Source organism: Pinus tabuliformis, chromosome 2_2, assembly GCF_031772625.1.
Source record: "Pinus tabuliformis cultivar Carrire ecotype Pingquan chromosome 2_2, CPIR1, whole genome shotgun sequence".
Lineage (NCBI taxonomy): Eukaryota > Viridiplantae > Streptophyta > Pinopsida > Pinales > Pinaceae > Pinus > Pinus tabuliformis.
The window spans coordinates 1,007,795,686-1,007,807,444 of record NC_142300.1 but is presented as its reverse complement, the minus strand read 5'-3'; the positions used below and the strand labels follow the sequence as shown (position 1 = coordinate 1,007,807,444).

At 33.1% G+C, this 11,759-nt stretch overlaps 1 protein-coding gene across 1 annotated transcript; it reads left to right on the top strand.

Annotated features, from left to right (window-relative positions):
- Nucleotides 1-751: 751 nt before the first annotated feature.
- Nucleotides 752-7,191, top strand: LOC149196784 (uncharacterized). Its single transcript, XM_089403792.1, has 6 exons — nt 752-1,216; nt 1,309-1,874; nt 3,655-3,838; nt 3,924-3,988; nt 6,036-6,246; nt 6,339-7,191. The coding sequence occupies exons 1-6, from the start codon at nt 1,127-1,129 to the stop codon at nt 6,678-6,680; spliced, it is 1,458 nt and encodes a 485-aa protein (XP_089259918.1). The 5' UTR covers nt 752-1,126; the 3' UTR covers nt 6,681-7,191.
- Nucleotides 7,192-11,759: the final 4,568 nt, after the last annotated feature.

The following is an 11,759-nucleotide window of genomic DNA, read 5'->3' as shown; positions in this document are numbered from 1 at the left end:
TTAAATTTAATTTAATTTAATTTATTTATTTTTTTTTTCTATGTATTTATTTAATTGTTAACCCCCTTTTTATAACCAATTAAATTATATTATATTATTTATTTATTTGGTCTCATATTTCAACTAACTTCATATTAAATTATTTTATTTATTCATTTTTTTTAGGACCCTATTCTTTTCCAGCGTTGGCTTAGCTAGCCGTTGGAGACTCTGCTCATGCTATTTAACATGCAAAGCTGGATCTGGTTCTTCAACTTGCCCTGACAATGAACCACATCGCTGGTTCAAAACGCGTCTAAATCTTGTGATTTATGCCGAAAAATCTCTCATAAACTGATATGGATCACAGAAGCCTCAATTCAACAACTTTTCATTTTTGAAGAATTAGATAAATATATACCCTTCTAAATAAAATTAAAACCAGTCCTTCAAATTGGATTAGTGGATTAGTGCTCACCGCTATAAACACCCCCATAGCTGAAGTCAATGCCAAATATTTTAACGTGATGATGACGCAACGAACGCATCTTCTACGTCATCTGAAAATTCCATAAAAAAATATCAAACTATACTTTTGTTTCAATTTCAACGCATGGAAGTATTCTAAATTTACATTGGCACTTAATTTTTTATTCGCTGTGCGTGTACCGTTTTTGTTTTTTCCTTTTTTTTGTGGTCCACAACTACCATAGGAAGTGTTTTTTCCTTTTTTCTACATGAACGTTTCCAGCCCGTCAATAACTTACGAAAATCATGCCGGAGAGGTCAATGAATTAAGTTGGGAGGACACAACTGCGATACGGCGAAGTACCATTGGAAGTGTTTTTTCCTTTTTGCTACAGGAACGTTTCAGCCCTTCATAAATTACGAAAATCACGCCAGAGAGGTCAATGAATTAAGTTGAGAGAACACAACTGCGATACGGCGTTGAATAGGCTATGGCGTTTGTGACCTAGAATTCTATTCTAAGAGTGGAATCCTGCCCAGTTCATAGGGCAATTTCTTCGAAGAAAAGAAAAAATTAGGCTGTTTTCTTTGGAGCTGATTTGAAAATTGATGATGGGTGTAGTGTTCAAAACGTTCGAGGTTTCAATAATCAAGATATACAGTTTGTCTAAATAGAAAAATGAAGATGGGCAGAATTACAGTCGGTTTTGTCTCTGTGTTGTTGGGTTTGGCAATTATATCCATCCCCGTCTTCTTTATCAAGCGTTGGGTGCGATTTTCATTTTGCTCTGAGTTTAAAGATTACTACTGGTTTGGTTAAATCTAGTTATATAACTATGAACTGGTGTTTGATTTTTGCAGTCTGATGGCCTCTGGGAAGAACGATCGCTTGCGGTCAAAAATATGCTGCGGGAAAATCAAAACGCCGTAGCAAACGATGTCGGGCAGAGAATTGTGCAGAGCAAAGAAACTCTGAAGTGCGCGCCCAACACAGCGTGTTCACCATCGTTGTCTCCCATTCCTGCGGAACCAAACGCGTCCGCGGGGTCATGCCCGTTGTATTTTAACTGGATTCGCCAGGACTTGAAGCCTTGGGCAAAGACTGGAATTACGTTGGACATGGTTGAAGCTGCGAAGAAGTCGGCGACTTTTAGGCTGACGATTGTTAATGGCAGGATGTATATTGAACGGTACAGAAAGTCCTTTCAGACCAGAGATATATTTACCTTCTGGGGGATTGCCCAGCTAATGAAATTTTATCCCGGAAAACTTCCGGACCTGGACTTGATGTTCAATTGTGATGACAAGCCCGTCATCGGTCGTGCCGGGCATAAGGATCCCGCCAAGGCACCTCCTGCTCTGTTTCATTATTGCGGCAGCGAAGAGACATTCGATATTGTTTTTCCAGATTGGTCTTTCTGGGGATGGTAAGTGCTTCATAAATGGAAAATATTCATCTAAACCCAATTTAATTCAAGAAGGTAGAACGTCGCTCCCAATGTCTTGAGTCGGATCCTTGGATATATAGAATCTGCAATTCACTATAATTTTACATAATTTGATGGCAATTTTAGATTGAATTTATGTCTATTTCAATTTGCAGTATCATTAAATATATAGAATCTGCTATCAATACCAGTAATTCAACATATTTCAATTATCATCAATTTTAACCATAACTATTACATGCAGAGAACCATGGAAATAAAAATAGTTTTGCTAGAAATTTCAGAATGAGAACTGTAATAGGTTTATGATGTGTCCAACGTTTAGGATGGTTATTCTATCTATTATCAGAGACCAGAGAACTTCACTATCATGGATTGAATAACCATCTGAAATATTAAAATAACTGTCTGAAATATTAAAATAACTGTCTGAAATATTTGATAGATTTATCCATTACACCGTTCTCATCTTAAAATTTCAAACCATATAAATAACTATAAAAATCTCAAATCTCTTGAAAAATATTCTTCCCAAAATTTCAATTTTTTACTAAAATTTACCCTCAAACCAGTTTTTGCATTTTCAAGGTCAGTTTTTGCATTTTCAATTAAAATAACTGTCTGAAATATTAGATAGATTTAACCATTACACCGTTCTCATCTTAAAATTTCAAACCATATAAATAACTATAAAAATCTCAAATCTCTTGAAAAATATTCTTCCCAAAATTTTAATTTTTTACTAAAATTTTACCCTCAAACCAGTTTTTGCATTTTCAAGGTCAGTTTTTGCATTTTCAAGGTTTTGGGTAGCCTCAAAGAGGAGTTCATTTCAAACCTTTATTTTCTCTGAGAATTCGGCCTCCCATTGAAGATAAAACCTTATCCTCTCTGTTTGTTTATGTTCCACATTTTAGAGTTTTAGGCGAACCAGAAAAGGATCAAACTTGAATGTCATTTTCTCATTCACATTTTTTTTAATTGAGAATTCGGCCACACATTATAGATAAAGTTATACCCTGGATATTCATTTTATATTAGTTTATGTTATTTTTAAGGTTTTATGTAGATCCAAAAGTGATAAAGTTTCTCAGTAAAGTTTTTCACTAATATGACTCTGACTGCGACAGAACTCTTCTTCAACAAATTAAGATAGAGATCCAGTTGTAATGGATGCCAATCTAATCCATTATTTTAAAACGAATGGTGCCCCGTGTTATGGGAAGTTAATTGTTTTTTTTAATATTTTTAACATGTTGGAAAATTTATTATAATTTAGTTTTCAAATCAGCAGTGAAAACAATTATGTCTAGCTGCTTACTGTGAATTCAGGTTGACTCATCACTGTTATTCAAGGAAAACCAAGACACATGATGGTCAGTGAAAACTCAGGCTTTCACTCCCACTCAGATAACTCTGGATCTTAAGCTGTTAACTTATTTCCTTACCTCCTAAAAAATCTTAACAGAAAAAACAATTTTAAAACATACTCCAAACCTTAAATAATATGAATCAATAATTTAATTTTACTTATATTCATTATCTTTCTAAAATAAAATAAAAAAACAAAACAACACAAAAACCCTTTCTTAGAAATATCCAAAGCTTAGTCCCAGGATTGATAAAGTTAAAGAGGATAGAAAACTGGTGTAGATCTTTCCGCAATCAATGAATGAATAGGGGGCACACATTCAGTGACTGGTTTCGTTCCAAGTGAGAAACGCTTTTTATATTGCTGATGTTTAGTGTGATCCTGCAGGCCTGAGATAATGACACCGCCATGGGAGCCGTTAGTGAGGGATATCCAGACTGGCAGCCAAAAGGTCAAGTGGGAAGACAGAGATCCTTCGGCTTACTGGAAAGGCAATCCCTATACTGGATGGAGGCGGGAACTTTTGAAGTGCAACAAAATGCCCCACTGGAACGGTCATGTCTATATTCAGGTAAGCTCGACATAAATTCCCAATGGATTCCGATAAATTTTTATGCGAAATTCCATGTTTTTATGTATGCTATTATTTTATGTAGGACTGGGGTAAAGAGACGAGACAAGGGTTCCGAGAATCCAAGCTCGCAGACCAGTGCAAGCATAGGTAATTGCGAGCTTAGTATTCATTTGAATATTTAGATTGGATTTGGATTTATAAAAAAAATTGTCAGATTTTTTTAATATGACTGGAATTTCTATAATTTTCTTGGTAATTCCTCTATTTGTTAGACTAAATTTATCTGAAAAAATAAAATAAATTATTAATATATAAAATCTTTCTGTTTCTGAAAAATAGACAGTGAAGAGACTTAAAGCCTACATTGTAAATTGACTACACAAGTTAAAGTTTACAAAAGTCCATATACTTTACCTTTTCTGTTGGAATAATGAGGAAACTCATATTTTTGACCATACATTTTCTTAACCATGTAGAATATATAATGAATTTTTAAAATATATATAATGATAGTGGAAAAAAAAATCTAAATTTTATATTTTATTAATAAGTAATTTAATTTCTATGTTGAATATCAATTTATTATTTATTCATAATATTTGTAAAGTATAATGAATCCTTGTATCCCAAAAAGTAAAAAAAAAATTTAAATCTTTTTATGTGAATAGTTATTAATTATATCTTAGTTACTAACAATTAAAAAACAATTGAAAAACTTTTTCTTTTTATTACTTATACATCATTTTCTTTTAAAACTTTTTCCTTTTTATTATTTATACATCATTTTCTTTTATTTTTAGTTTCTATTTTAGTATCTTTAATTTTGATTTTTTTTTTAATATTTATATAAAAAACATAATAATTTTAATTTTAATATTTTAAACTAATAAATCAAAATAAATATCTTTATTTTTCATTTTATTTCCTTTAAAAGTTTCTACACCTTCAATTAAAAGTTAAATTAATACACATTTAAATTATTTATGGGAACATTTAACTTATACCATCTATCTATCTATACAGAAACTCACCCCTTACCTACTCATTTTGTTTCATCTAAGGCCACATTCTATTTGTGATCATAATTCCTAGTAGATGAGTAGAACCCTACCCTCAAGGCTTTGGTTCATTGAGAAAGCGACCTTTGTCTTCAAAGTTTCTAACATATGGATATCTCGAAACATAACTAGAAAAAGGGAATAGTGATTACCGGAAAAAGAACAGTAGAACCATTGAAAACATATGTTTTTTGTTTTTGAAAAAATCTATAAAAATATTACATATTTCAATTTCCATTCAAGATATTGCCTTATCATATTTTTTCTACTATTCCTATATCTATATATTTCTATTTCTGGTTTTATTAAAAGTGTTTTTCTAATAAAACCGAAATATTATATTATCATATTTCTCCTATCATTCCTATGCCCATACATTTCTATTTCCTATTTTACTAAGAGTATCTTTCTAAATCAAACTTATACCTAAAACCATAACATTATCAGAAATGAAGACTCCCGTTCTAATTATACAAAACTCCCTTCATAATCAGGTCTGTGTTTAACTATCTTCCTAAGAGTAGTTGATGCTGCCATGAATACACAAAAATTAATTTACTTGTTTCCTTCTAGATATCTTTCTTAGATAGGAAGTACCTTTTTTAAATAGGAGTTTAGTTGTCTCATTCTGTTATATATATATATATATGCTGGAAATGGATCTTGAGTTTAAGTTGATTGTTGATTCTCTGAATTTTGTTATATATATGTTGGAACCCGCGGATTGCGGAATCGGATGGACATAGAGACTGTTAAAAATTGACTACCCCATGTCCACCAAATTCCCAAATATTCAGAAAATCAACGATCAACATAAAAATACCCGAAATAGATAAATGGATTTCATTAAAAGTCCTTACCGTATTACAGATCCTCGACATCCAATTTGAAAATATACTTTGCAAACGAATAAATGAAAGATCCTCGACATCCAATTTGAAAACATACTTTGCAAACGAATAAAAAGAAATCTGCAAATTTCTGTGGTATCTGCAATTTCATAGAACAGTAACAATCTTACATATTTTACCAATTTCCATGGAAAACAACCAAATTACCAGTTGTGCATCGTTTATACTGTGGCTCCAATTCTTAGGAGCGAATATTCATGGAACACGCCATTGTTTGTGTCGCAGATACAAGATATTTATAGAAGGAAACTCGTGGTCAGTGAGCCTAAAGAATATTTTAGCGTGTGACTCCACAACTCTTTTGATAGCACCAAAATACTTTGACTTCTTTCTCAGAGGCCTTGTTCCTCAACAACATTACTGGCCTGTAAGAGCTGATAAAGTATGTGACTCCATCCAGTTTGCTGTTAACTGGGGAAACAAGAATAGAGAAGAGGTAAGTTCAATTTTCTACAGCAGCTCCGCCATTGGAAAATTGTTCCCTGTAAAACACACCATATTTAGAACTGTGTGTTAAATTTTTGGCAGGCAAAAGCGATTGGAAGGGAAGCCAGAGAATTTATCGTGAACGAGTTGAAAATGTCGAATGTATACGATTACATGTTCCATGTTCTAAACGAGTACTCGAATCTAATGAAATATAAGCCATCTGTTCCAGAAAAGGCGTCCGAGTACTGTTCAGAATCTTTGTTTTGTTCAGCGAAAAATGCGGAGCAACAGTATATGCAGGAATCCATGGTGACCACTGCGAGTTCTACGCCGCCATGTAAACTGGACGATCCAGAATACGAAGAAAAATATGTTGAGGGACTGTTCCAATGGAAAACCAAGATGATTGCTACCATCAAGCACTTGGAAGAATCGGTGTAAACACCATAACCACAGATTGACAACTCTGCAATTTTTTGTTGGTAAAGATAACGATTTTGCATTACTTTACCGTGATCATGATAACCAAGGGAGAGTAAATAATGAATTTATCTTGTGAAACAATGACCATTTCACACATATTTAACAGTCCAACAAGATTTAAAATCCAATTAGATTGGCTATGGATATGTATTATATGGTCAAATTTGACCAGCATAGAAAAGGTAGAAGATTATGTTAGGTGCAGAATGTGGATCGTATCATTAAAAGCTTGATTTTTTTGAGCATATAGGAATGGACAGAATTGAACCACACAAAGTGACAGTAGAAAAAATCAAAAGAATTGGGCCATAGAAAGTGATTCAAATAGAAAAATCCACCAAACAAAGAAATAATAGGTTTTTAAACAACTATTTAATAGATAGTGTATGATTAAAGAAACAAAAAAGGCTAGGACATTGTCAATGTAATCGATATTCCTAAAATATGTGGTTATCCTATTTTCTATGGGAATTCACAACCAGCATAAGACAATGCTGATAAATGAATAATAGACATTTTTCATTAAATAAAACAAGTGTTATTTAAAGTGTGATATTTTATTTTAGGTTGATAATTTCAATTGTTATTTGTAAAAAAAATTATTTTGATTTAAATGTGTAAATTTCTATTTAAAAAAATATTAAATATTTAGTTTTTAGAATATCTAAGTTTAAAAATGTGTATTTATATATTTATAATATTTAAATTCAAAATAGTTATAATTATTTTAATAAATTTGTTTATTTTGGAATAGATTTTTATAACTTTAATTTAATAATAAATAATTATTGGGTATATAATAGGAATTTAACTTACCTAGAATATTCTAGAATATTTTAAGCATAAATCAAAGGATGCTATTTATTTTTGGAGTAGTTATGTTGTCTTTGTCTTTTTAATCAAATTCATTAATTAAAAAAATGGTATATGAACAAGTGTCATATGAAATGAGTTATGGTTTTTAAACATGTGGTATTGATAAGCCATTGTATTGGCCCATGATATTGTAACAAAGCCTATTTACGCATTAAGCAAGCGTTTGAATGTTTATTATGTATTGATTCCTATTGGCATTTAGGAGTCATCTAATTTATATGGTTGAGCTAGTAATATTCATTCTTAAAGTCATCTAATTTATATGATTGAGCTAGTAATATTCATTGCTAAATATATCAGGTTTGAAGAGATGTGATAAAATAAAAGCAAGTAGCAATAATCGTTGTATTTCCAAGATGTGTTTCTTAACAAAAGCCTCATTCATAAGCATGAATCCCACTCTCAAAATTATGATTTATTTGTTTCTGTTGTGTGTTAATTGTTGTAAGGAATTTCTTAGTTATTTTTTTTTTCTCTCATATCCATCTTATCCTTGGTAAACATTTTTGTATGATATTAACTTCAATGATGATATTAAAATTATGTATGTTTTTTATATTATATAATGCTTTCATTAGGATCATCTTTAGTGTTGCTTGATACTCGATGTTATAGTCAAACTCAACCAAATTAATTTTTCATCCAATTTGGAAGGATTGTTCATTCCATACATTCATAACATATCTTCAATTATCTAGTTCATCCTCTTTGTCTATCCATCAACGTCTATGTGATATCATAGTGAAATTCATATTTTTTCCAAAATCCTTAAATAACATTTTCCAAAAATTGGAAGTGAACTCAAGATCTCTATCAACACTTAAGCAGACCATATATAATAAATATAATTGCAATCTTAAATATTTTAGCAATGATCTAAAATGTGTATTATTTGTTAACTTATCCAACACTACTGAAATCATGTTACTTCAATGTCCTAAAATATTTAATCATAAAATATATGACAACTCGTTTTCATTTCCATTTCATGATAAAATATAGGACAACTCGTTTTCATTTCCATTTTATAATGGGAAATAGTTGCAGGAATCCTATTCAATCTATAAGATTAGCCTTTACCTTTTGAAATTTAATTCATCTAGATATATAATCAACCAAACCTTTCTTCACACCAAACCAAAAATATTGGCGTATTGCATTTATAATAATTATATAATAATTTTTCTGAGTCTGTCGTCTTCCATCCTATAAATTTATATTATCTGAGTGTAAGCTTTATTTCACTTGAATATAATGTTAGCGTAATTTTACAGTGCCTAAAATTCTTCAATCGTATATTATCTTAGTGTAAGCTTTATTTCACTTGAATATAATGTTAGCGTAATTTTACAGTGTCTAAAATTCTATCTTTTAAATATTAACCATGCATGCTAATCATTATTTCATGCATCTTATCCACCCTAATAATGAGTTCATTACCCAATTTATCCTCCCTTCCCTTGATGTGTTTGATGTCAAGTCAAATTCATTGAGGAATTCCAAGTATCGAGTTGTCTAGCAATTAGTGTTGGCTATTTAAGCAAGTATTTAATACCACCCTAATAATGAGTTCATTACCCAATTTATCCTCCCTTCCCTTGATGTGTTTGATGTCAAGTCAAGTTCATTGAGGAATTCAAATTCATACAGGAATTCCAAGTATCCAGTTGTCTAGCAATTATTGTTGGCTATTTAAGTAAGTATTTTATATTAGTATAGTTTGTTCTAATCTTGAATTTTTTTCCGTGAAATAATGACTCCACATTTTTAATTTTTTTTATCAGGATGATCAAAATATGCCATGTAGTGTGGGTTCTACATATTAAAGCTCACTTTCATTATAAGAATACATATTAAAGGTCCCTGGATGCGGGTGCCACGGGCGAGGAGATGGGACCGCCACCTGGTCACCATGGGCGGTACCAAGTTTAAGTTGAGCATTCACTGCAAGCAGCCGTCGGAGGTTGCAAGCGTGGGTGCTGTTGAGGGAAGGGATGGCAATTTAATGCCTGGTCCGGATTACAGCCTTGGTTGCTGTGTGCAGTTATGGCAGGTGAGGGCCGAGACGTTGCAGAGAAGCATAAATACAATGAAGGTAAGGAATATTTTGTAGTGGATCATTTACAGTGTGTGGATTTGGGATTATGGTTGTCAGTTCCCAAAGGTTTGGCTCAAGGTGCCCCCGTTGCACTTGAATTTGGGAGCAAGCCTGCTAGCGTGGGCGACGGGTGTGTTTTTGTTCACCCTGCTCTGTTTCGCTCTCTCGTATCCAACGACACCATGGTCAAGCCCCGACAGCGCCTCATCAGCCGTCGAGGCTCTGGTAGAGGCGGAACCTCGTGCCCATCCGTCGATAATGCCTCTTCTCGCTGTTGCCGCTGTTTATTTCACCGAGTTGCAGAAGCTAATCCCTTGCAATCACGCCAGTTCATGGATGCTGGCAATCTTGAAGCGGGCTCCAATCCTCTTCCTGCGTTTGGAACCGCGTTTTCTCCTTTAATAGATCTCAGGCCAATTCGCGCATTAATGCCCATGTCTCTGTCCTTTTTCTAGAAGAACCGGTGGAGGAGGTCGGGGAGCAGCCCCGCCCACAGCTTCATCAGGCTGAGAGCTCCAGGGCTGCTGAGGGAATGCCAGAGGACCGCCCGAGGCCAGACATCGACCCTCCAGCGACTCAGCAAGCGCCTTCGTCAGAGAAAGCCAAGGCTGATTGGCCCCCCCCCCCGGAAGGATTGTGCTGGATATATGAGGAGGAGCCAGACGATTAGTCATCTGCTCGCTCACTCTCTTCCTTGTCTATGATGCTCTGATTTTGTTATGGAACGTCAGGTAAGCCACTATGGCAGCTGGTATGTTTGGAATGTCTCTGTTTTATATGCGAATTATACTGTTCAGTGTGTCTCCACGCCCCTGCGAGGGAGTTTGATGACGATTTTCTTTTTCTCATCCACGCCCCTGAATGGAATGACTACTTCTGCCCTCACTGTTACTCTAGGGTCTAAAGCCCCTGCGTGGGCATTCCATTTCTGTGGTAGCGCCCCTGCGTGGGTGTCTGATCTCAAGGATGCTGCCCCTGTGTGGGTGATCTGTTTTCATGTCAAGGCCCCTGCGTGGGTAATCAATCTAGTGGTGTGGACCCTGTATGGGTGGTTTTTTGAGTACTGTAAGCCCAGAGTGCCATCCCAGGCCTCTGGCATATGACTTCATGGCTGTAACCGTTTTTCTCTTTTAATGTAAATAATAGCATAGCATAGTATTAACGAGAAAAAAAAAAAAAAATACATATTAAAGGTCACTTTCACCATAATAAATAATTTAGTGAATCATTTTCCCTAAATTATTTCCATTTTATTCATCTACATGAAGAAAAAGGTATTTAATTAATTTCATGTTATTTTTGTATCGCTACCCATTTATGTGAAATTAATTAATTTTTTTTCACCCAATTTTACCATTTCTATAAGAATAATTAAATAATCACTATTTATTTATTATTTCTTAATCATTTTATTTTTTCCATGAAATAATAATAAAATTATTATTTAATAATTATTTCTAACTTATTTTGACCATATCTCCAATAAATAATTAATAAATCATCATTTATTAATTACTTCAACAAATTTTCTTATTTACTCAATTAATCATTATTTTTTTGAGTTAGTTAACTAAATAGATATTCTTTACCATTTCTCTAATATTTTCCTATCCCAAAATTAATAAAATACTCATAATGTTAGATCTTGATATTGTCAACCAAATATTTTATTATTTAACTAGGTATAGTCTAATCTAGCATTTTACTATAAATAGAGAAGATTTTCCCTCAACATTTACACATGATCACTATCATCATCATCATTTTAATCTTACATATTTGAGTTCTCTCATTTTCTTATCTGTAATTCCATTTCCCGCTCGCATACGGAGAAGAGAGGGAAGCATCAACTAGCAATGTAAGGGACATTAAAAGAACCCTCCCACAAAGGGGGACGGTAACTGACCAAAGTCCCTGTTGTTACGCTTCTGAGGTGTCATTTTAAATAGTTAATTTAATGAAATTTGTCTTTCCATTGGGTATATTTTGTTGTTTATTTGCATGTTCTTTCAATTTTTGTTATTTTATGTAGTGTTTTCTCATATTTTATGTGCAGATATGAA